This window comes from Chiloscyllium plagiosum, unplaced genomic scaffold, assembly GCF_037043375.1.
Source record: "Chiloscyllium plagiosum isolate Xiang-an unplaced genomic scaffold, Cpla_swu_hap1 HiC_scaffold_4, whole genome shotgun sequence".
In the NCBI taxonomy this organism is placed as follows: Eukaryota; Metazoa; Chordata; class Chondrichthyes; order Orectolobiformes; family Hemiscylliidae; genus Chiloscyllium; species Chiloscyllium plagiosum.
The window spans coordinates 113,107,684-113,134,528 of NW_028270142.1; the positions used below are offsets into that span (position 1 = coordinate 113,107,684).

General features: G+C 40.6%; 1 protein-coding gene across 1 annotated transcript in view; it reads right to left on the reverse strand.

Moving 5' to 3' along the window:
- The window catches only part of ptpn23a (protein tyrosine phosphatase, non-receptor type 23, a), a 95,198-nt gene that overhangs the window by 12,174 nt on the left and 56,179 nt on the right, over positions 1-26,845 (reverse strand). Inside the window, exons 15-23 of the mRNA XM_043687916.2 lie at positions 25,492-25,637; positions 24,810-25,106; positions 24,067-24,221; positions 23,447-23,598; positions 19,575-19,754; positions 6,129-8,637; positions 3,634-3,818; positions 3,015-3,119; positions 2,033-2,171 (exon numbers count right to left, since the gene is read on the reverse strand). Of these exons, the coding sequence (XP_043543851.2) occupies positions 2,033-2,171; positions 3,015-3,119; positions 3,634-3,818; positions 6,129-8,637; positions 19,575-19,754; positions 23,447-23,598; positions 24,067-24,221; positions 24,810-25,106; positions 25,492-25,637 (3,868 nt within the window). The remainder of the gene's footprint in view (positions 1-2,032; positions 2,172-3,014; positions 3,120-3,633; positions 3,819-6,128; positions 8,638-19,574; positions 19,755-23,446; positions 23,599-24,066; positions 24,222-24,809; positions 25,107-25,491; positions 25,638-26,845) is intronic.

Genomic DNA, 26,845 nt, shown 5'->3' on the forward strand with positions numbered 1-26,845 from the left:
TAATGCAGGTAGGGGGTGATTGTGATAGATCAGTGGGCAGTGTGGAGCAGATAGGTGGGAAGAAAGATGAACAGGTAGGACAGGTCGAGACAGCAGTGCCAAGTTAGAGGATTGGATCGGAGATGAGATGGAGGGAGGGGAGATGAGGAATCTAGTGAAGTCAATATTGATGTCATGTGGTTGAGGGGTCCCACGGTGGATGATGAGGGGTCTTTTCTCACATCGTCAGGTGGCTTGGATTTGGCACTGGAGGCGATCCAGGACTGGGTTGGGGTTGGGGTTGAGGGAGTTGAAATCTTCGGTCATGGGGCTGGGGGGTTCTTTGGTGTGTGTGTGTGTGTGTGTGTGTGTGTGTGTGTGTGTGTGAGATACGTTCCCTGAAACATTCCACAAGTTGCCCTCCTGTCTCCACGATGTAGAGGGGACCACATCGAGAGCAAGGGACACTGTAGATGAGGTGTTTGGATGTGCAGGAAAATCTCTGCCAGGTGTGGAAAGATCCTTTCGGGTGAAAGTGAGGGGGGAGGTGTGGGCACAGGCTTTACACCTCTTGTGGTGGCAAGGGAAGGTGCCAGGAGTGTAGGGTGGGTTTGCAGGGAGCGTGGACCTAACGAGAGAGTCACGGGGGGAATAGTCTCTGTGAAACCCAGTTAGGGATGGGGATGGAAATCTCTCTCTGGTGGTGGGGTCTGATTTGTAGCTGACAGAAATGGTGGAGGATAATGCACTCTATCCAGAGATTAGTGGGACGGAAGGCGAGAACCAGGGGTTCTATCCTTGTTGCAGTTGGAGGGGTGGGGTCAAGGACAGAAGTGAAGGAAGCGGAGGGAATGTACTGGACAGCATTGTTGATCAGTGGGAGGGGAAATGGCGGTCCTTGAAATAAGAGATCATCTGGGATATTCTGGAGTGGAATTGCTCCTCCTGGGAGCAGATAAGTCAGAAGGTGGAGGAACTGGGAGTAAGGGATCACTTTTTTTTTTACAGGTTAATGGGTAGGAGCGGTTGTAGACCAGGTAGATGTGGGAATCAGCAGGGGTTTGAAATAGATGTCAGTGTTGAGTCAGTTGCGGGAGATGGAGGGGTCCAGGAAAGGGAGGGAAGTGTCTGAGATGGTCCAGGTGAACTTAAGGTCAGGGTGGAAGGTGTTCGTCAAGTTGATGAACTGTTCAACGTCCTCAATAGATAAAAAGGTGACGCCAATAGTTATCAATGTAACAGGAAAAGGTGGGGGATGATGCCAGTGTAACTGCAGAAGACAGACTGTTCCACATATCTGACAAAAAGAGACATAGTTGGGGCCCCTGCGAGTGCCCATGGCCACCTCTTTGGTCAGAAAGAAGTGGGAGGCTTCGAAAGAGAAGTTGTTGAGGGTGATAACCACTTCTGCCAATCGAATGTGTGTGTCAGTGGAGGGGTACTGGTTGGATCGGCAGGAGAGGAAGAAACGGAGGGTGGGAGGCCCTCACCATGGCGTATGGAAGTGTATGTCCAGGGTGAAGATGAAGCATTGCGAGCTGGGGAAACAAAAGTCATGGAGATGGTGAATAGTGTGGGTAGTATCCCGAATGTACATGGGGAGTTCCTGGACCGAGGGGGACAGGACGGAGTCCAAATATTAGGAGGCAACTTCAGTGGGGCAGGATCAAGCAGAAACAATGGGTTGACCGGGGCTGTCTGGTTTGAAGGTTTTGAGTTAGAGGTAGAACCAGGTGGTACGGTGATCTGGGACAAATGTTTGGAGGCTGTGGATGGGAGATCCCGAGGTTGAGGTTGTGGATGGTCTAGGAGATGAAGGTTTGGTGATGGGAGGTGAGGTCATGGTTGAGGTGGCGGTAGGAGGTGGTATGCAGGCAAAACAGGTAAATAAAGGAAAACTCAGACTTATGTGTTTCACTATCTCAATACGTAACATTGTTTAAAAACACTGCATGTTCAACTGATGACTTTGATATTGTATTGTTTGAAGAATCCAGATGAAATATGAATGCAGGAAACTCAAGTCACAGGAACATGTTCCTCATTGTCTCACCTTGTCTTGGAGCATGTGCTTCCTCTGCTGTCTCATTTTCCGCACAATCTGAGGCACATCAGGGATTCCATTACCAGCCTCTACCTCTTGTACAGCAGCATAGACAAGACAGAAAGCACCAGTCCTTCTAACACCAGAGCTAAAAGAATCAATATTAGACATTTAATTTTGGAGCGTCAGTTATCTAACAAACAAAGTCAAAATTTAAGGGTCAAAAAACATGGCATCCAACTATGGAATTTTATATGCTTAATGCTTTCACTCTACACAAGGATCACAGACATAGGTCAAGCCAAGGTTGTGAGATCTTACCAACCATTTCCAAAGTGGACTCAGGGGCACACGTGGAGTTTAACTAAATCAACCTATGGAATGCACGAGTCACAAAGTTGCAGCTATTAAAACTGATGACGTATTTACAACCTCATTGTCAAGGCTTCCTCTTTATTTAAATAAAAATCTGGCCCTAGGATGTAGCCTAAAATACAATGAATGTCCACATTTCACGTAGTGCCCTCAAGCCGGTGCTGCCATTTAATTATAATACGAGTAATCTTTATTTCAATACTTACAGGTCTTTGTCCCCTTGATACCTACACTTGAAAAAAAATTGACTCTAGTCTTCAAAGTTTCAACTGCACAGAGTATTCACAGCCTTTTGGGGGAAATTTCCACAATTCTTCCAGTGAATAAGTGCCACCATGTTTTACGCCTAAATAGTCCACCTTGAATTTTAAGATCTTCCTTTCATTTTGGATTTCTGCACCAACTGCAGACATAAAGACACACAGCAGCCACTTACCTAACACTGTATCCATAAAGCCTTAGCCATTTGCACCAAATATACATGTAAGTGGTTTCCTAGGCTACTTCAGAGTTAGAGTCAACCGTGCTGGTCCAGGACTGGCACTTAAATTCTTCTGCACAGTATTACACACAATCAATCATGCTTCATCCTTGTGAAGTTAGTAATCAAGGGTACCTGCAATGCACAACAATTGGTGTATGAAGTGGACGCTGATGCAGGTAATGTCCATGTACCTCTTGAATAAAACGCAGCAGATTACTTTTACTGTCTGGCAAACCCCTACAAAATAAAACAAAAGCATCATTTCAGGCTTATTATTCCAATGAAAGTTTGGATTTTATACAAAATATGCATCATAAAGACCTTAAAAAAAAGACCTTCAATCAAAAATATGATGTAGTACGTCATACTCAAATTACTGCACCTTAATGTAGGTGCAATGTAGGTGAGGCCTACTTTCATGGATGCCTGCAAACATTCAGTATATCACTCTTATTTCAAGACAAGTGAACATGTATTGACAGCTCACTATGGCACAGTTAAATGTTGCATCCCAAGTACATATTCTCCACCAGTACATGATTAAGTGCAACTTGATTTTACCAACCTCTGCTCACGGAGGGAGGGGTGTTATGGGAATCTTCAATCAACAAATAACTATGGTCAAACAACTCAGCACCGATTAGTAGTGAAACTGGGAACTTTCCCAAGCTGTATGATGGAGTGAACATGGCTCCTAGATATTTTAAACATTTGATTAATGTAGAAACTATAAACCAAGTAGAAAACTTACAGTTCAGGCCATGACGTAAACTGTAAGTGAATGATTGTTCGCTTCAGGCTCTGGTCTCGATACTGCAAACCGATCATCCTCTCCACATGAGTCTGTGTTATTTTCTGTGTTGTCAGGGTCAAAGTGATAGGCCCATGCACTATTTGCTGGCCTCGCTCTGTTGGGAAGTAACGGATTACCTTTTGCTGCAACAGGAGGAGATGGAATAATGTATAATGACACATTGCTCAAAATCATTTTCTCTCCATAAATTATATATCCTGTAATTCCTCATTCAGAACCTCAATCCAAAAGATTACATCCAAGGCCAAGGGTTTCTCTGAAAAAAATATTCCAATGCAATGCATCTATACACTGCAGCTGGATCCAACTAGCCATCATGAGATTCCAATTTCAATCATTCCATTATAGTTGGATAGATAACCAAAGGAAGAATAAAGGCAGAACATTGAATGACCTCAATTATTTTATCAAACAAGTCTCAAAAGATCCTTTTCACACTGTGAAGATCAGAAAGCTGTTTGATCACAGCTAAACCCAATCCTCAGTTCATCTTGCATCAGGAAGAAGTCATTAATTTAAAAACCAGGAGTAGGAACAAGGATCCGTTTCTTCTTCTCTAACCCAAAAACAAAATGTCAACTTTAGAATCCATTAACACTAGCCCAGCTAACATCAGCTAGGATTTTAGAGTGGGAATCAAATTTCTCAATTGTGTTTAGTTAATATGGTTCACCTAATGCTTGATGTGGTGAGCCAAAAGATAAACACCAAAGCCATATTTAATTTGCAGTACTCCATAGCACAATATTGCCCATGATTTACGTTATCCAAAAAGGCTACAAAATTGGTTAATTTAAACAATTCTACTATCGTTGCAGAGTAATGAAGGAGACTGCTTTGAAAATGCCATCTGTATTAATATTGAAAGGAGGTTTGGTATCCTAGACTGTGCTATTGGCCACAAATGTTGATGGTGGTGGCAAAAACGACCTAATCCTGAGTAATTGTGCTCAGTGATGCACTTCTGTTCTTCCAGTAGAACATAAGGCACATATATCTTGGGTTTAAGGATATTGCAGCCTCCAGAGTTCATAATTAAACTTTTCAATGGTGCGAAAATACAGTATTGGAAAGCCAGAGATATACCCCCACAATTTCAACAGATTTTTTTGAGAGCAGGTCATAACTTGACAAGTGGAGCACATGAGCAACTGAATGAGAATAAGAATACCTAGACATAAGAAAAGGACCTTTAACATGAGAGTGTCAGCCACACTTGGTAAAACTCTTGCTTCACAATTAGGAGATTCTTGTTCAAAGTTCCACTCAGAGCTGGAGGGCAAAAATCAAGGCTGGCACTCCAGTGCAGTACTAAGGGACTGCTGCACTATATGAGGTGCTGACCTTTGGGTGAGACATTAGACAGCGGCCTCATCTGCCTACTCAGTTGAATGCGTAGATGGTATGCTACTAGTTGAAGAATTGCAAGGGAACTCATGGAGTCCTTACCGATATTTATCGCCCATCAACGAAACAGTTTATCTGGTCATGATTACACAGCAAGCTTTGTTTTAACCAGTGCCTTATGAATCAGCACTCTCTAAACTGGCAAAACTCACATGCCTGACATACCAAAAGTTTACTGTATTATTGCGATCTCTGCAATGTCCAAATAGTCAGTTGAGGGGGCGGGTGAGGGTGAGGAGGCTTGCTGCTGTTAAATTTTTATTTAAGGTAAAGCTGTATTATTACTTCAGTGATTTGTTTGTATTTTGTGTGTTTTTACATTGATTATGTGGACCTCTTGATCAACTGGTACACTACTGGCCCTGTCAGTGCAAGTTAATAACAACTTTGGTGTATTACTGTGCACAAATTAGTTGCTGGTTCCTAGAGTGCAACAACTGGCTATGAATCACAGATTACCTGGTGGCTGTAGGAATACAAATCTTTCTTTTTCTTTCTCTATTACATTAATCAGCGTTAACTAAAAAAAAATTTCGAGAAGGAATCCAATTTGAACCAAACTCATCCATACAATTATGCAAGCAGTGCTTAAGGAATCAATGAATTATAGCCAGTTAAAACTCCAATGTATTTACCAGCTCTATTATAATAAAATGAAGAATTTGACAGCATACATGCGTAGTTCTTTTATAGATTGTATTAAAACCCAAAGGATACTTACGACAGTGTTCAGATAGGTAAGTGGGTAAATAAATTTGAGCACATGCTTCAGACAAATAACTGGAAAGATCACCTAGCCCAAATTATTTTTACTCTTTGAATTAAGGATATTCTCCAGGGTTTTGAGGCATGGTAGTAAATACCCACTGCAACAGAGCGAAATAAATGGTAGCAGTAAGTCTTGGCTACTTGGGTGCTTACACCAGGCAAAAGCGCAGAAAACACACTTTTCCCCAAATCATGCACTTTTCCTCAATCGGTATTAATTTACTCTATCAGACCAAATATCCATCATCATGTCATACCTTTTCTACTTCCTGTTCAGAGACAAGCATTACCACGAGTGACACTTTTTGCTCATATATCATCAGCCAGAAATCTGCTGCAGTTCCCACCAATGGAGCCTGTGTCGCTATGATTCTTGGACAGTAAGAGGATAAGTCTTCAATCATACTGGCATTGATGTAGTCATCCTTTCCTGACTGGATTATAATCCTATTTTTGTCATAAGGCATGATATCCTGATGACGGTTTTTCATGGTGTAGCAGCGGGCAACGGCAATTGACAACTGTCTGACATCTTTTTCTTGAGCATCTTGCAAGTCCTTCCATTTACAATCCAATTCAGTCAAAGTTCCATATGAGGGCCTGTCTATGGAGTCCACAACATTTCTAAAGCTTTCCAACTCCGTCAACAACTTTCTTACATGCTCTGGTTTCTCGTATGGATCTTTCTCTATGATTTGAATTCCTTTTGGTTTTTGTCCTTCCTTTGAGTCGACTTTAGTAGGCAGGAGAAGAGGCTGAGTCACCGTTGTCTGGGGCCCTCCATGCTGGCTATCTGGACTGGATGACAAAAGATCATCAGTTGAAGAGTTTTGCCTCTGAAAAGGTACTTCAGAAACAGGTCCTGCAGCTCCAGGTGTAAGAGATGGCGGTGGCCTCTGTTGTAAGACAGTAGATCCAGGCATTGCAGTGGGCAATACTGCAGCAGGAAGAGTACCAACCTGCCCTTGTGCAGGCTGTGGGGAAGGAGCTGGTGCAGGTGGCAGTACAGATCCAGATACAAGAGCACTGGCTGGTATTTGTCCAATAGTTGAACTTGGCACAGGTTGGATTGATTGTGCAGCAGGACGACCTGTTGAGACAGGTGGAGGTCCTCCAACTTGGTTTGGTAAAATTGCAGGTTGTGGCCCAGCATGAAGATGAGGGGGTGGAGAGGAGAATGGAATGGGCGAGACCCCTTGAGCTGAGGACCCAGGTAGCAATGTCATTGGTTGTGTCTCTGAGGCGGATGCTAATGTATGACATTTTTGAGACTGTGGAACTACTGCAGCAGGAATGTTCTGGCCTGGCTGTTGAATATTACTTGGATTGCCTGGATAAACAACATTGCCTGAATGAGGTGGAATTCCAGGTGCAGCAGTTTTGTCTTGAGCAGGATGCTGATACAGAAGAGGTCTTAAATGTGGCTGCATCTCAGGCGGAGGCTGTACCAGATGTGGGACTGGAGAATGGGGTGGAAGCTGCGCAGTATTTTGAGGTCTTGGTTGAGGCTGCAACTGCAGACTTGTCTGGGGTAAAAACTGAGCTTGGTAAGGTGGCTGAGTATGCATTTGTGCCCTAATGTGAACTTCCTGGTTTGGGTGCACCTGATTTGGATGCTGGAACATATGCTGTGGCCCTGGGGCAGGACAAGCAAATGATGGCACATTAGTGAACTGGGACTGAGATGGCTGGCTGAATGGGTGACTACCAGGATGGTACGGATATTGTCCAATTGCACTCATTGCTGGTCCAGAAGGAACACCAGCCCCACCTGGTAAAGAAATATTGGGCTGCTGTGTCATTCCCACATCATAGATTGGCTGTCTATTCAATTGCCCACTCACTGAATGAGGATCTGGTGTAAAGCTTGAAATTGGAGTCTGTATACTATCCACTGTTGTGGTTGAAGTGTTTGGTTGTGGTATAATATTTCCTCCTGGCATCTGACCACAGAATTGTCCAGGATAGGCAAGTGTAGGCCCAACAGACGGAGGTGGTGTATGCAAACCAGTGTTAACTGGTACATTTGAAGAAACTTGTTGACCCAAACCATAAGATGCAGTAGGACCAACAGCACTGGGATGACCCACTGAAGAGGGAATAGGCATGTGCTGTGGTGAAGTACCTCTTGGAGGTAAATGGCCAGGTATAAACTGGGACTGAGCTGGAATGGGTTCTCTAATCATGGTAACTGCAGGATACACTGGAGGAGGTGGTGACGATGCAGAGATATGTCGAGGGAGTACTGGGCAGGACACAGATGGACCCATCCTCTGAGCAGGTAGACCAGCTGCACCACTAACTGAAGGAGGCCCTGAATGACTGATTCCCAAGTAAGGCCCTTGAGCAATCCCACGAGCTGAACCTGATGGTGTGTTCACTCCACCATGAAAATATGGATGCACGTGACGAGTTGTTGAGGCAGGGTCTGGGAATTGTTGAACATGTAATGGTGGCTGTAGCGGAGCACCAACAGTCCTAGAAGCTGCAAAAGCCTCTGGTTCTGAATGCCTCATTCTTGGAAAAACAACAGGCTCCATTGGATATACTCCAGTGCTATCTACATTCATGCCACTTATATGTGCTGCTAAAGAATTTGGTGGTAAACTTTTTAATTCATTTGGAAGATCATTAAAAGTAAGAGCTGCATTAAAAGTTCGAATATCTATATCTTCAATACTGGATAAAGATTCAAGTTCTGCATCAGAAGTTTTCTGCAGAGGTTTGGGTGCTGTTGGTCTTGGTGGCGGCTTCTTTTTCAATTCCCTGAAAAATAAGTAAATTTGGTGATGCTTTACACTATGATAATGAAGTGTTGTGCTTTGTCCAAGTTCATTTTGCACGTTATTTATCATTAATCTGTCTTTCTTCACAGTAATCAAAGAATTTTTTAATGAAAAGATATTGCACCAAGAAACATTAGCCTAGCCAAACTGCCCAACTCTATGGAGCAACAAAGTCTTGCATAAGCCTTCTTTGCCACACTGAAGAAATATCAAACGCAAAACCCTACACTGCTGAAGTTGTCAGAGTCTATAGAACAAGAAATGCCAAGAATTCCATATACTACTGACACTTAGAAAAAAAATTCTCCTCATTCCAGTCTTAAAAAGGAATCTTCTTATTTTTAAATCAGCATTCCCTACAAAAGGGAACACCTTCTGGTCGCAGTTTATCATCTAAACCTTTTCTCAGATAAAGGTAAATACATCTGCACATAGTACTCCAAGGACTCCAGACGTGTTCTCATGAAGACCCTGTAAAGCTTCAGTATTCCATTCCCTTGCAATAAACACCAACATTCCATCTGCCTTCCTAATCATTTGCTGTACCTACGTTTATAAATCATGCACCAGGACACCCAAATCCTCTGTACCAACAGCATTGTAATTTCTCTCCATTCAAATAGCATCCCACTTTTCTCTTCTTCTTCACAAGTGGATAACTTCACAATTTTCCACATTATAATCACCTGCCAACTTTTACCAACTCTTAACGTGACTAAATTCCTTTGTTGACCTTTTCTTGGCAACATATCTTCCTACATAAGCTTCCTTACATTTGGTTCTCTCATTCAAGTCATTGATATTGATTGTAAATAGTCGAGGCCCCATCACTCAGTGACATTCCACTTGATATAGCTTGCCAGGTTGAACAACACCCAAGTATCTTTCCCCTCTGTTTCCTGTAGGCTACCAATTCCTTTAACCATGCCAATGTGTTAGCCTTTATACCATGTGCTCTAAGCTTTCACAGAAACCCCAGATGTGGCATCTTATCAAATATCTTGTAAAAATTCAAGTACACCACAGCCATTGGTTCCCATTTATCCACTTTGCTTGTTTTTCCTCCAAAAAACTCTAAAATTATTTAAAGATGATTCTGCTTTCACAAAACCATGTTGACTCTGCCTGATACTTAATTTTCTTGATAGAAAAACCAGAGACAACAGGAACAGATGGCCATTCAGCCCTTTAAGTCAGTTCCAACATGCAGTATGACTATGACTGATCACCCAATTTAATATCATTTTCCACTTCACCTCATACCCTTTAATCCCTGCAGTCTCAAGAAATATATCTAACCTAATTAACAAAGGATTCTAGCTTATTCTCTATGAAAGATGATAGGCTAAATAGCCATTAGTTTCCAATGCACTGCCTCCCTTCTTACTTGAAAGAACTTATCACTTACAATATTTTAATGAGCGGAATTGATTTTTCTCAATTTGCAAGACACAGCCTATATTCAGGAAGGAGGTATCACAAGAGAAAAAAAATCAAATATAGACTCATTACAAATGAGATGTTGGCCTGTTTAAGTAAGTATTAAATTTCTAACCACATAATGTTAGGGTTGATATTCTGGTATGTGGGTTTAACAGTTTGAATATCTAACTTATGATTTATGCTGACAATACCAAGTATTCTGGTCCAAGAATGGTCCATCAGTAAGAAATAATAAAAGTCCATCTGATATGTAGTCTGAAGACTGATCAGTTAGTTGTAATAGTCATCATAAAATAGATCAAGAAGATTCTGCCCTTCATGCATTTGAAGATTTGAAAAAGTAGGTTGTAACACTATTGGAGAAAATAATTTGAGGGTAAATTTGCAAGTAATATTAAGACAGGTATCAAGAGTTTATTGAAACCAAAGTGAACATAAGCTGCTTCGAGAATGAGGGTGGGGAATTAATAATGGGGAAAACACGTGAAAAAGGTCATCAGACTTGAAGCATCAACTCTGATAAAAGTGGGGAAGATTTGCTTAAAAAATAAGAAACTAGTCAGACTATAACTGGAATACTGTGAACACTTTTCTTATCTAATGAAAGATTCACTGGCATGAGGATGAGCAGTTCTGAGAAGATTCATGAGAAGGAAGTCAGTAGATTGGATATGCACTTGCTGGAATACAGAGGAATGATAGTTAACCTTATTGAAACATACAAGATTCTTACAGGGCTTGACAGGGTAAAGTGGAAACACTGTTGCCCCTTGTGGAAAAGTCTAGGACCATTGAGCATCATCTCAGAATAACAGGTTGTATATTTATTGGATGTGAGCATAAGAGATATAGTTGGTAATTTTGCACATGACACCAAAATTGAAGGTGTAGTGGACAGCGAAGGTTACCTCAGATTACAACAGGATTTTAATTAGCTGGGCCAATGGGCTGAGAAGTGGCAGAAGGGGTTAATTTAGATAAATGTGAGATGTTGCATTTTGGGAAAGCAAATCTTAGCAGGACTTATACACTTATTGGTAAAGTCCTGGGGAGTGTTGCTGAACAAAGAAACCTTGAAGTCAGGTTAATAGCTCCTTGAAAGTGGAGTCGCAGTTAGATAGGATAGTGAAGGCGGTGTTTGACAGGCTTTCCTTTATTGGTCAGAGTATTGAGTACAGGAGTTGGGAGGTCATGTTACAGGACATTAGTTAGGCCTTTGTTGGAATATTGCGTGCAATTCTGGTCTCCTTCCTATCAGAAAGAGGTTGTGAAACTTGAAAGGGTTCAGATAAGATTTACAAGGATGCTGCCAGGGTTGGAGGATTTGAGTTATAGGGAGAGGTTGAATAGGCTGGGGCTGTTTTCCCTAAAGCGTTGAATGTGGAGGGGTGACCTTATAGAGGTTTATAAAATTATGAGTGGCATAATAGGGTAAATAGACAAAGTATTTTCGCTGGGATGGGGGAGTCCAGAACTAGAGGGCATAGGTTTAGGGTGAGAGGGGAAAGATATAAAAGAGACTTAAGGGGCAACTTTTTCACACAGAGGGTGATACGTGTAGGGAATGAGCTGCCAGAGGAAGTGGTGGAGGTTAGTACAATTGCAATATTTAAGAGGCATTTGGATGGGTATATGAATAGGAAGGGTTTGGAGGGATACGGGCCAGGTGCTGGCAGGTGGGACTAGATTGGGTTGGGATATCTGGTTGGCATGGACAAGTTGGACCGAAGGGTCTGTTTCCATGCTATACATCTCTCTGACTCGCAAAGATGGAGGTGAGCACGAATACCTTCTGTCAGAGGGTAGTGAATTTGGTGAAATCCTTGATTGCAGTGGAGTTGGGGTTGGTTCAGTATATACAATCAAGCTGAGATAGTAAGGGCATCAAGGGTTATACAGAAAAATATCTTATTGAAGCAACTTTGATTGGCCGAATGGCCTACTTCTGCTGCTACATTTTATGGTCTTATGAACATCTAAGCTGTGACAAATCTCATGGAAAGCTTACTAATTAAATCTAAGCTATAGGTATTGTTGTGCAACATGGAATAGGATCAAGCAACTGTCAAAAATTAGATTAAAAAGTACTTGTGACATGGAGAGTTTTTGATAATACAGCACAAAGTATATTTATATCAATTAAATTAAAACATTCTGTTCAAAGCTTGATCAATACTTGCAACATCAAAACATCAGGAATATTGAAACAGACCACTTTCTTTTTCGGAACAATAAACTGAAAGTTGGACTGCTATAACTGAAAAAAAAACTTGGAGAGATTTAGAACTTTAAAACCCAAAAGTGCTGCATGACATAATACTGCTTTTTGAAGCAGTAATAATGAGCATTCGAGACGGAGGATCTCCAAGTATCTTTCGAGTGAAGAAAATTCTATTTGACAACAGGCCTCCGACAGCCTGAGCTCCAGAATATTTAAAAGTCAATTGGCCAAGAGCAGCAGAGGAGAAGAAATATCCAGAACCAACAGACAGAATGCACCTATCTTTTCTCCTTTACGTAAGCAGAAAATAGAAAAACCAAAAAAACTTAGAAGAAACAATGTATGCATGAAAAGATATGTCCACCTGATCAACCAGCAAAACAAAGGATGACTGTCACCATCAAGGCAACAGTAAGTCACATCATTGCAGAAATCAAGAGGACTGTAGGGAGGTAACCTTCCATCTTGTGATTCTCAGAATTTTTTTGTTACTGTCTATGTTCTTATTCTGCCTATAGTACATACAAACATACAAACCAGAAGTGGGATATTCGGTCCTACTCAAAGGATCTGCAGACGCCAAAGTGTGGACGCATAAACCTCAAGCTCTCTAAGTTGACACCATGCACAGAGCTCAACAGCAGAAAACGTCAAGGAACATAGACTCCATCATTCAATAAAGGTGATGGTTAATCGGACTCTTGCTTATCCCGATAAGGTTTCAACACTTTTTTTTTTAAAAAAAGATTCACTCAAGGTATGTGGATGTCACTAGCTGGGACTACATTGATTAGCCATTCCTTGTTGCCCTTGAGAATGTGGTGGTAAGCTGTTTTCTTGAACCACAGAAATCCATTTGTTGTAGGTCCATCCACAATGCTGTTATGATGGGAGTACCAGAACTTTAGCACAGCAACTCTGAAGGAACAGCAATACGTTTCATTGTCAGGATGGTAGTAGCTTTGAGAGGAACCTGCAGATGGTGGTAGTGGTTTCCATATGTTTGCTGCCTTTGTCCTTCTAAATAGTGGTGGTCATGGATACTGGAAGAACTTTTAAGGAGCCTTGGTGAATTTGTGCAGCGCATCTTGTAAACTGTGTAGTTTGCTGTTACTGAGCATCAGTAATGAAGGAAATGAATGTTTGTATATGCAGTGCTAATCACGTGGGCCGCTTTGTTGTGGATGGTATCAAGTTTCTTGACTGCTGCTGGAGCTGCACTCAACCAGATGGTGGGAAGTTCTGCTACACTCTTGATCTGTGCTTTGTAGATGGTGGACAGGCTTTGAGGAGGCAGATGGTGATTTATTCACTAGCCTGAGACCTGTCCCTGAAGTCACTATTTATATAGCCAGTCTAGTTCAGTTTCTGGTCAATGTCAACAATTAGAATGTTGATAGTGTTGACAGTGATAGTTGTGACCACTGAATGTTAAAAGGCAATTGCTATATTTTCTCTTGTTGAAGATGGTCACTGGCACCAGACAAACACTAGGTAACGTTTGTTACCACTTGTCAGCCCAAACTTAGATACTGTCCAAGTCTTGCTGCATTTGACCATGGACTGCTTTGTGTCTGAAAAGTTGTGAACATTGCACAATGTTCAGCGAGATCTCTACTTCGAACATGATGATGCAAGGAAGGTCATTGATTAAATGCCTGAAGATGGTGGACCTACAAGAATGCTACTTCAAAAATATTCAAGACTCTGTTTCCTCCACCTTTTCAGGCAGAGACTGTCGAACAGTTTGTTTCTGTTTCTATCTCGATCATGACAGTGTGCACACATTTGAGGGTACAGGGATATAGTTATGGTATATAGTTTCAGCATTGCAGTTATAGATTAGAAAACTTTACTTTTCATTGGTCTCGTTAAAGTTCTCAGATGTACAGCACAGGAACAGATCCTTCAGTCCAACTCATCCATGCCGACCAGACATTCTAACCTAATCTAGTCCTATTTGCTAGCACCTGGCCCATATCATCCCAAACCCTTCCTATTCATGTACACATCCAGATACCTTTTAAATGTTGCAACTGTACCAGCCTCCATCACTTCCTCTCGTAGCTCATTCCATACATGCGCCACCCTCTGCGGGAAAAGTCCCTTTTTCACACAGAGGGTGGTGCGTGTACGGAATGAGTCATGTTATAAGTAATAATTTCTATCACTGACAACATTCGATGTGAATTACTTGTTTTGTGAGGAGTAGTTAATCAGCCAAATTGGTCATTTTGGTGGTTACGTCAGGATTTACCCTTTTAGGGCAGGTTGTGGAACAATGGAGCATTATCATCAGTCATCTCTTTCCAATTAAATTTTGATGACATTTAAAACTCAGTCATAGGGTCAGTGGCCCAGAAGCATGGGCTTTGTAGATTTGAATGCTCTTTTCTCAATTTGCTGAGTTGCATTCTTAGATTATGAGCTTGACAGTATTTTAACAAATAGCATAAGTAGTCCATTGTCACACTTTGCTATCAATATCTATACTGCAGTCATTTAATTCTCACAGGACGGTATTTTACAATTCTGGAGCAACATGATTGTCAACATCACTTTGTGGGCAATCGGGCCTCACTAACCTGATTGAGTTTTTTTTGAAGTAGTGACAAAGATTGATGAACATAAAAGTGGTGAGTGTTATCTATATGGACTTCAAGGCATTCCACAAGACTGGTTAGCAAGGTTATATCACAAGGAATCCAGAGAGAGCCAGCCATTTGGATACGAAGTTGGCTTGAAGGTAGGAGACAGACAGTGGTGGTGTAGGTTTGTTTTCTCGATTGGAGGCTTGTGACTAGCAGTGCGCCACAAGAATCCGTGCTAAGTCCACTGCTTTTTATCATTCGCAGAAATGGTTAGTACTTTTGCACATAACACCAAAATTGGTGGTGTAACGGACATGATTACCTCAGAATACAATGGGATCAGATAGGCTGATGGATGGCAGATGGAATTTAATTTAGATAAATGTGGGGGCGTTGCATTTTGGTCAGGCAAATTAAGGCAGGGCTTATACATTTAATGGTAGGGTCCTGGAGTATTGCCGTATGCTTGGGATGCAGGTTCAGAGTTCCTTGCAAGTGGAGTCGCAGGTAGACTGGATAGTGAAGGTGGCATTTGGTACACACGCCTTTATTGCCCAGTGCATTGAGTAGGATTTTATGTTGCAGCTGTACAGGACATTAGTTAGGCCACTTTTGGAATACTGCAATCAATTCTGATCTCCCTGCTCTAGGAAAGATGTTGTGAAACCTAAAGGGGTTCAGAAAAGATTTACAAGGATGTTGCCAGGGTTGGAAGATTTGAGCTACAAGTTTGAGGCTGAATAGTCCAGGGCTATTTCCCTGGAACACTGGAGGCTGAGGGGTGAAGTTAGAGGTTTATAAAATCATGAGGGTGAATAGTTAAGGTCTTTTTCTTAGCGTAGGTGTGTCCACAACTATAGGCTATAGATTTAAGTTGAGGGGAAAGATTTAAAAAGGACTAAGGAGCAACGTTTTCACACCGATGGTGTGTGAATGCAATCAGCTTCCAGGGAAATTAGCAAAGGCTGGTTCAATTACGTTTAAAAGGCAACTAGATGGGTACATGAATAGAAAAGGTTTAGAGGAATATAGACTAAACATGAATGGGACTAGACTAACTTAGAATATCTGTTTGGCACAGATGGGTTAGAGCTCTGACTCTAAGATCAATGTGCACTTTACAGGACGAGAGACATAGTCACGATAGTTATAGTCACGATAGTTTGCACACTACGGTTAAATAACTGTAAATAGTTTTATGGTATATAGAATCTGTTTTATAGAATTTTTCCACATCCAAGTACCTCGGTGACACTCTCTCTCGAGCTCACACAACGAAGAATATAAAAAGAAAATCAAAAACACTGACGGATCAGGTTTGAGAAGAAGAAATTAATCAAAAACTATTTCATATACTAAACAGCATATAGAACAATACAGCGCAGAACAGGCTCTTCGGCCCTCGATGTTGCGCCGACCTGTGAAATATTCTCAGCTCATCCCCCTACACTAGCCCAAAATCATCCATGTGCTTATCTAAGGATTGTTTAAATCTCCCTAATGTGGCTGAGTTGACTACATTAGCAAGTAGAGCATTCCACGCCCTTACCACTCTCTACATAAAGAACTTTCCTCTGACATCTGTCTTAAATCTATCACCCCTCAATTTGTAGTTATGCCCTCTCGTACAAGCTGACATCATCCTAGGAAATAGGATTTCACTGTCTACCCTATCTAATCCTCTGATCATCTTGTATGTCTCTATCAAATCCCCTCTTAGCCTTCTTTCTAATGAGAACAGACCCAAGTCTCTCAGCCTTTCCTCATAAGACCTTCCCTCCAGACCAGGCAACATCCTGGTAAATCTCCTCTGCACCTTTTCCAATGCTTCCATATCCTTCCAGTAATGGGGCGATCAGAACTGTACACAATATTCCAAGTGTGGCCGCACCAGTATTTTGTATCATTGCAGCATGATATTGTGGTTCCGGAACTCAATCCCTCTTCCAATGAAACCTAACACACCATATGATTTCTTAACAGCACTATCCACCTGGGTGGCAACTTTCAGGGATCTATGCACATGGATGCCAAGATCCCTCTGCACATCAACACTATCAAGAATCTTCCCATTGACCCAGTACTCTGCCTTCCTGTTATTCTTCCCAAAGTGCATCACCTCACATTTAGCTGCATTGAACTCCATTTGCCACCTCTCAGCATAACTCTGCAGTTTATCCAAGTCTCCCTGCAACCTGTAACATTCTTCCAAACTGTCCACTACTCCACCGACTTTAGTGTTGTCTGCAAATTTACTAATCCATCCACTTATGCCTGTGTCTATGTCATTTTTATAAATGACAACAGCAGTGGTCCCAAAACAGATCCTTGTGGCACACCACTAGTAACCGGACTCCAGGCTAAATATTTTCCATCAACCACCATTCACTGCCTTCTTTCAGAAAGCCAGTTTCTAATCCAAACTGCTAAATCACCCTCAATTCCATGCCTCTGCATTTTCTCCAACAACCTACCATGTGGAACCTTATCAAAGGCTTTACTGAACTCCATGTATACCATGTCAACTGCCCTACCCTCATCTACATGCTTGGTCACCTTCTCAAAAAACTCAATGAGGTTTGTGAGACAAGACCTGCCCTTGACGAAACCATGTTGACTATCTAAAATCAAATTGTTGCTTGCTAGATGATTATAAATCTTATTTCTTATAATCCTTTCCAAAATCTCTCCTACAACAGAAGTAAGGCTCACTGGTCTATAATTACCTGGGTCACCTCGGCTGCCCTTCTTGAACAATGACAACATTTGCAATCCTCCAGTCCTCAAGTACTAAACCTGTAGACAATGATGACTCAAATATCAAAGCCAACAGCTCTGCTATCTCCTCCCTAGCTTCCTAGAGAATCTTCGGATAAATCCCATCCGGTCCTGGGGACTTGTCTACTTTCACTCCTTCTAGAATTGATAACACCTGTGCGTAACTAACCTCGATCTTTTCTAGTCTAATATCTCATACCTCATTCTTCTCCTCCACAATATTCTCCTTTTCCTGAGTGAACACCGATGAGAAATGTTCATTTAGCACCTCTCCGATCTCTACAGGGTCCACATTCAACTTCCCACTTCTGTCTTTGACTGGCCCTATTCCTACCCTAATCACCCTTTTATTCCTCACATACCTACAGAAAGCTTTAGAGCTCTCCTTTATTCTATTTGCTAAAGACTGCTCGTGTCCTCTCTTTGCTCTTCTTAACTCCCTCTTTAAATCCTTCCTAGCTGATCTGTAACTCTCCACTGCCTCATCTGTACCATCTTGCCTCATCAACATATGAGCATCCTCCTTCTTAAGAGATGCAATTTCTGTAGTAAACCACGGTTCCCTTACCTTATCCCTTCCTCCCTGCCTGACAGGGACATACCTATCAAGGACATGCAATATCTATTCCTTAAACCAGCTCCACATTTCGAATGTCTGCATCCCCTGCATTTTGCTACCCCATTCTATGCATCCTACTGCTTGCCTAATCATATTATAATTGCTCTTGCCCCATCGATAACTCTTGACCTGTGGGATGTTCCATCGCTAAACTAAACGTAACTGAACTATGGTCACTCTCTCCAAAGTGCTCACCTACAACTAAATCAAACACCTGGCCTGGTTCATTACCAAGCACCAGATCCAGTGTGGCCTCTCCTCTTGTCAGCCCTTTGACATACTGTTTCCGGAAACCCTCCTGCACACATTGAACAAAAACTGATCCATCCGACATACTAGAGCTATAACATTTCCAGTCAATGTTGGGGAAGTTAAAGTCCCTCATAATGAACACCCTGTTCCTTTCACTCCTACTCAGAATAATTTTGCTAATCCTCTCCTCCACCTCCATGGAACTCTGCGGAGGCCTATAAAAAACTCCAAGCAGTGTGGCCCCTCCTCTCCTGTTTCTAACCTCAGCCCACACTACCTCAATAGACAAGTCCTCATCAAAACTTCTCTCAGCCACCGTTATACTATCTTTGACTAACAAGGCCACGCCCCCCCCCCCCTCTTTTACCACCTTGCCTGTTTTAACTAAAGATCTAAACCCTGGAACCTGCAACATCCATTTCTCACCCTGCTCTATCCATATCTCTGAAATGGCCACAACATCAAAGTCCCAGGTACCTATCCATACTGCAAGCTCACCTACCTTATTCTGGATACTTATGACATTGAAGTAGACACGCTTCAAATCAGTTTGCTGTCTGCCAGCACATTCCTGTGACCCTGAAATCTTGTCCCTGCCCTTCCTACTCTCATCCTCCTGTGCACTGCAACTACATCTCCAGTTCCCATCCCCCTGCTGAGCTAGTTTAAACCCACCCGAATAGCACCAGCAAATTTCCCACCCAGGATATTTGTACCCCTCTGGTTCAAGTGAAGACCGTCCTGTTTGTACAAGTCCCACCTTCCCCAGAATGAGCCCCAATTATCCAAAAACCTGAAACCCTCCCTCCTGCACCATCCTTGCAGCCACGTGTTTAGCTGATATCTCTCCCTATTCCTTGCCTCGCTATCACGTAAAGACAGATCTGAAGCATTGCTTACCGTGATGTTATCAAAAGAGCAAAAGCACATGGAAGGCATGATGTAATGCTGTTCATGTAATTACAGACTTTACTTTTCAATTCAGTTTCTCAATTGCAGAAAAACAAGCTTACTGCTCGAGTATGAATTGCCTTTGGTCTTCCTGAGATTTGCAGATGTCTTTCATTTTATCCAGTAGCTTTGTTACTTTGTTTTCTAGATCTGCATAGAACTCTTTTCCTTCTTGGGACTTCTTCATCAGGTCTTCATAAGCTTCATATGATGCTACTAGCATCTGGATAGTAACATTCCACCTGAGAAACCGGAAATATCAGCTTTAAACTTGTGCTGTTAATTTTAACAAAGCAATACAGTAATATCAACAAATGTCTTTTCTGCATTACTTACACAAATCATAAGTACAATAATTAAAAAATTAGTGTCATGTCAGGATAGAAGAAATATTTCCTTTTCCTTAATGCTACAGAATCTTAAGTGGCATTAGCCAACGTTTAGAGATGAGCAGTCTAATGAAACTGAAGATAATAACAAGAAAAAGTCATTCACATGAAATGTTAATTCTGTTTCCTTCACAGATGCTGCCTGACTTGCTGAAATTTATCCAGTACTTCTTTGTTCTGGTTTCTGATTCCTAGTATCCACAACGTACTGCTTTTGTGTTCAAGATGAATACAGAAAAAAACCTGGAAACTCTCAGCTGGTCAGGCTTTATCCATGAAGAAACAAAGATAACATTTCAGGTTGACAACTTTAATCAGTTCCACCTGACCTACTGAATATTTCTAACATGTTTTTATTTCTGATGACTACAGATTTTTTTCCTTTATACAAGGGTGACAGCACACCTTCAGGCTCAGTGCTAACATTTTTGTCCAAGTATACAATTAGGAGGTGTATTTGCATGGGGAAACTGCAGCATAGTGGTAATGTTATTAGATGTATAAACACCTGACGTATTAATGAAAACTTAAAACTCAAATACCAGTTTTGTAGCTGGAGAACTTAAATTCAGTTAGTTTAAATCAAAACTGGAATAAAAAGTTGGTTTCAGTGATGATGACCACAAAACTATTGAATTGTCATCTAGCTCGATATTCTTTATGAAAGGAAATTTGCTGAGTTTACTAGTCTGACTTACACGTGACTGCGGACACAGCAGTTTGGTTGACTCAACTGCCCGAGAATGGCTGAGGAAGTCACAGCACATTCAAGAAAGTGGCTCACTACCGAGTAAGGGAAATTAAGAACAGCCAATAAATGCTGACTTTAACTACAATGTTCACATTCTTTAAATCAATAAAACAAAACCTGCAAACTACTGCTGTTCAGTGAATACAATGGTTATTTAACTAGTATCAGACTTAATTCTTTAAGATTAGTCTTGACCTTCAAAGGAATGGGTGACTGATTACTCAAATGTTAATTCTGACTTTAATCAAACACAGATACATGACAACATCCTCCATTCAAATCAAATTGAATAAAACTATTCAAAAAGCAATACTTTAACAAAAGTTCTTAAGCCTAACAGTCTCTGCAGTATCAAAAATAGCCTAGTTGGACCCACTCAAATGGACATTATTTATGTAAACAATAAGCAACTCTTCATTTCATTGAAACAGTAAACACAGGTGTTTTTCATTGCCTGCTCTCCCACTCATCATTGGTTTGGATGAATCTACATTGAATACCACCTTCATGTAGTATTTTGCTCCTCCTCTTCTTTTTACCATCCACTAAGAGGAGGGGAAATGTCTCAAGACAGTGGTGACCCTGTGGAATTCACTGCCAAAGAAAGTGGTTGAAGTCAAAACATTGTGTTTTCAAGGAGGAAATAAATTTGGCTCTTGTAGCTAAAGGGATCAAGAGATATGGTGAGGGGAAGGCAAGATTGAATTTTTGAACTTCATGATCATAATGAATAGTGGAGTAGGCTTGAGTGGAATAGCTTACTCCTATTTTCTATATTTCCATATATCTACAGTCATCTAACTCTTTTCTGTAGCTCAGTGTGTCATGGCTCTATTCCCATTTGTCTTATTATAGTAAGTGCACCTCCTCCAACAGTTTGCCAGTCCTCCTCTAGGTGGTAATCATTATGTTGTCTCAAATTCAATAACTTTTGCTTTTTCTCATCTAAACACTGTCATTACAAATCTGGGTCAAACAATCTGAATCATTCAAATCTCTCCAATAAGTGGCCCTGAAGAGTTCTAGTTATGTGGGCTAACATAACAAGGATTTAGGTTCTTATTGACAGAGATTATGGAAGATTAATAACTATGTTCATTAATATGACAGACTTAAAACTTTAGAACTCCACAAACGACCGACCATCTAAGTCACTCTGTTTGCTAACTATACAGAGTAAGATGCATCACATGCCAAGAAGTCCTCTAGCTGCATTAAAAATTCAGTGCCTGGGATCTGTGCAATTATAATACATGTTTGGCCTGCTTATCTTATTCCAAAACTCGACTCCCCCGAGGGGAGTCTTGCTAACAACGCAGAAGTGCAATACCAAATACCTCTTATGAATTAAATCAGGATGTCAATTAGTCTTACTGATCATGGAGTTCATAAATTGTTTTAATTCACAGTTGATTAAATTCTAAAGTCTTCAATTGTGTTGTGTTAAAGCCAATTCATGTTGAATAAACTCACATTACAGAAAAACCAACTGCATTCTTACTTAAGGTTCCTGACTTTCCACAGATGCTGGCTGAATGGAGTTTCTCCAGCACTTCGGTATTTCAGATTTCCTGTATCTGTTGTATTTTGCACTAATTACATTCTTTTAATAATAATGTCTGTCTACAAATCACCCTTATTCTCACCTCCATTAGCTACACTCCTGTTGCACATTTGACTTTAAAATCCTATTTATTGTCAGATTTCTCTAATGACAATTTGTAAATTCCTACAATTCAGTATCCAACCATTGCTCTTCCAACCTTCCTCCTGATGCTAATTCATCAGTAGAAAAAGTCTTCAGCAAGCATACCCATAAAGTCTTGAACTTCTTTCCAAACTCTATTTCACTCATCTTCAAACATCTCCTCAATCTTGATCTAATGAATGCTACCCTATAAGAATCCTCAATTACCACTTAATGCTCTGAATGTCTGTAAAGCACTTATTTTAAGCTACAAAGGTTTTAACAGATACAATTTATTAGCTTTCATAGTAGTGAAAAATAAACTATTTATCTACACAAATATCTGCAAAGTGATTCATTAAATTGTATTTACTGAAACTATTGCTTTACTGATAACTATTAGGTAGTAGTTTTCAATCTCTTTGGTACCTCTTAATGAGCAGTTTAATTTTCTCTTTCCGTTATGCACACTAATAAGCTCTCCAACCGTCAGCCGTAATTTACTTTATCTGGAAACTAAACTCAAGCTAATCCAGTGCAGTGCAACAGTCCTTTTAGATACCAATCTCTATGAGCCCCCAAAGGTGCAGTTCAGTTAGAATTTAATAGGATTGCAAAATAGGTTTTATTTTGAACAACATATTCCTAGACTTTTATAGACACTTTATACACAATTGAAACAGTTTTTTTTAAATCAAGCTAATTACATTTGGGGAGCATTGAGACACTTTCTTCATGAATTTTCTCATTTCTCATGAAGGAACATTTGTTGAACTGTAGCTGCAAAGCTTCCGAATGTTTTATCTAAATGGCTAGTTCTATTGGAGGACAAAGTAACTGCTGTAGGACTATTCAATTGTGGTGAAGTTCACGGGTATATTTGATCCTCTTCTCACCCACCATCCACTTAAAAGGGTTACCAAATGATCAGGGACTGCAATTTAGTACATTAGATCAAAAGCACATTATAACAAAGCTTATAATCGTTGTGCAAATCAGGGATTAAACACAGGACTTTCCTGGTTCGTATAAACCACCAAATGGTGCATTGTGCAAACACCGTGTTTCAATAAACACCAGACAGCCTTCTTTTGATCATATACTCACTTATGTTCTGCTTCAGCAAGAATTTTCCTAACTGCAGCGTACTTGACATTAGCATCTGTCAAAGCCTTCAAGATGTTTTCTTGGGCAGCAAGATTTTGATCAATGTAAACTTTCAGTTGATCATATTTCTTCAGTTGTTCTTCGAAAAGTTTCTGCAATTACACAGTGATACTTAAGAAAACTACATATTCAACTGGATACATCACAATTTTATTTTTGCTTTTCCACGTAACTAAATGTAAATTGTCTTCCCAAATGCAAACCAACTACTCGACAGTAAAGTCTTCACGCAACTGAGGAAGGGCTGAGTGCAAAGGCCAAGAGCATGAGGAAAAATTGTAAAAACACAATTATAATGATAACAAACACATGGGCTAAATATATAATAATTTATGTTGTAACATGTAGCCCAAACAGCCATAGCACTATACACCATTTCAGTCTATTTGTTTGATCTGACTTTTGGATCTGACACAAGCAATTTAGACAAAGGTTGCAGCTTAAGCTACAGGATTCAGTTAGCATCAGATACACTTGTGAAGATAATTTATGATATTATTTTTGACTTGTTCTAACAGCCTTAGTCATTACACATCAAGCTGGTGCAATTGCTGACTTACCTTCATTTCTGAATGGTCAGTTGTAACGAGTGTTGTAGTAATGTCATCCTTCTGAATGGTATCTCTCAGCTGCTGTATGAGTGAGGAACGCTGGTCTCTCATTTCCTCAACCTTCAGTAAAATTCGCTTCATGTTCTGGAGAATGCCCTTTTCCTCTGTTAAGATGCGGGGCCAAAAGCACAGTGCATTACTGAACACAAAGAGGGGATGCCAAGAACCATACAAGGTCAACAGTCTCAACTAACAGGTTAGAAAACTTAAACCAAGGAGTGAAATGTTACACGACAGGCCAAAGGTGCCCATAAAAAGGGAAGAATGGAAACTCTTACTCAGAAGCAGCTTTCCTGTTGAATGTGGAGTACCAATATATATAGATATAAAGGATAAATAAAGTGTCTATGCAAAAGAAATTTTCCACAGATACATTGCATATTATTCTTTTGTGAATGGGTTGGTAATAAAGGGTCAAACAAATAGGAAGGTATGTTTAAAAAAAATCAGAAGTAAATAAAGCAGAGAATATCCAAGTTAAAAAAAGAACAGTTGGACACGTGTGGCACAGAGGACTCTTCAGCTGGGTAGTCAACCTGCACCCTAGTGAAAATGAGTACATAATAAACGACACTGTGAAGTACAAGTTGAAGAGCACGTGCAACAATAAGTGAGTAGTACAATTACTGAAAGAGAACACATTATCACATCTAAACTATATACCCATATATATAGAAAATATACTTCAATACCGTCAGAGACAGTGGGAGTTGGCAAAGCAGCACGAAGGTCTTCTAGGGGTCCACTTAAAAGCCGTAAGTTACTGATGTGTAAATTCATTGCCTTGTGCAGCTCAGTATTGGTGAAGCTGGCTTTCTCATGCACTTCCATATACTTGGACCACTCCTTGCTGAGTTCAGGTATTCCACTTGCTGTATCCCTTTTTCCAGTGGCCTCTTGTAATTTCTGCTCTGCTAGTTCATCCTGGTCCATAAGATCCTTAAACTCTCTCAGTGATACCTCAACATCAGTATATACTCCAGACAGAACTGCGGAAAAATTTTAACAGTACAGTAATTTTTTCCATCAATTTGTAGAGTTTGGTTGCAATGCACAACACAGATCAGGTAAGGTCCCAGGTGCAATCAATCAATTTGTGTTAAGTTGGCCATTCCCAACTAGAACAAAGTTGTTGAATAAAAATTGTTAATGTGCTATACATGTGGCTAAGGTGACATGATTTTCATCGCAAGTATTTTTATTTTGTAAATTCATGCATCATACAAAGAAAATAGATCAGAGTATTCTGTCAAAAAGAATTAAAAATGACTCATGTTGAACCTTGAAAACATAGAAATGTCAACAGACAGCCAAAGAAGATAGCACACAAATTACTGAACTGGATGGATGGTTCATATTTGCAGAGAAACATACCTTGCATTGATTGAACCAAATTTTTCACAGTATCAGGGCGAACACTTAGTGCTGCACACTTTTCCATGAGGACTGGTGGGATACGACTATACATATCTAAATTGTCTACTGACTCTGGGTCAATTCTCAAAGAATCCATGAACTGCCTGTTACAAAATGAAACAAGACAAAGTAGATTTAGAATTCTCTGTTAACCTTCAAACAGTTTTTTCAAATCACAATAGTAAGATGTGCATGTTCAAAATATGTTTTGAAGTTTCTGTCAAGTATACTGAAATACAAAGAGATGTTCTCTTTATACAACGACTCAGTCACAGAGATGTACAGCACGGAAACAGACCCTTCAGTCCAACTCATCCATGCTGACCAGATATCCTAATCTGATCTAGTCCCATTTGCCAGCACTTGGCCCATATGCTTATAAACCCTTCCTATTCATATGCACATCCAATGCCTTTTAAATCCTGTAATGGTACCAGCTTCCTCTGACAGCTCATCCCAGACACACACCACCCTCTCTGAAAAAGTTACCTCTTAGGACCTTACGCGCATCAGTCAGGGGAAATATTAAGTAGTAAGGGAATGGGTCTGGGTGGGTTACTCTTCGGAAGTTCGATGTTGACTTCGTTCCAAATGGCCTATACCCACACTGTAGGGATTCTATGATGATTCTGTGAGCACAAAACTGCAAGGCATAACATCATTATTGTCTGAGCCATTGTCACAAAAGATCTACAGCACAGAAAACGGCTCTTCAGCCCATCATGTCCATGCTAGTCAAAGACCACTTCCTAACTATTCTAATCTCACTTTTCAGCACTTGGCATCACAAGTGCACGCTCAAAACAATTTAAAGCTTCTTAAAGGTTTCTGCCTCAACACCCTTAGAGAGCATTCCAGATTCTCACCACTCTCTGGGTCAAAACGTTTCTTCCTCACATCTCCTCTAACCCATTCCCTTAAATCTATGTCCCAGTCAATGCTCTCCATCAAAGGAGAAAGTTTCATCCTATCTCCCCTATCAATACTCAATTTCACACATCTCAAATCAAATCAAAAAATGAAGTGTTACCCTGCGGAAGCTAAAAGACAGGAAAACTTGCATGCCAAATAGCATAAGCAGTAAAATATATAGAGATTTATACATGATTACATAACTAAAGGATCAGATCTAAGCTGTACAGTCCTGCCAAATCCAGTTATGTACAATTAAACAATTCATGGGAAAAGGAGGTTCCACAAATATCCCCATCCTTATCAACAGGGGGGAATCCCAGTACATCCATGTACAAAGTGCTAAAACAGTCATAACCCATTTGGATCACCTCTACAGGTCCCTAGCATCATAGATAGT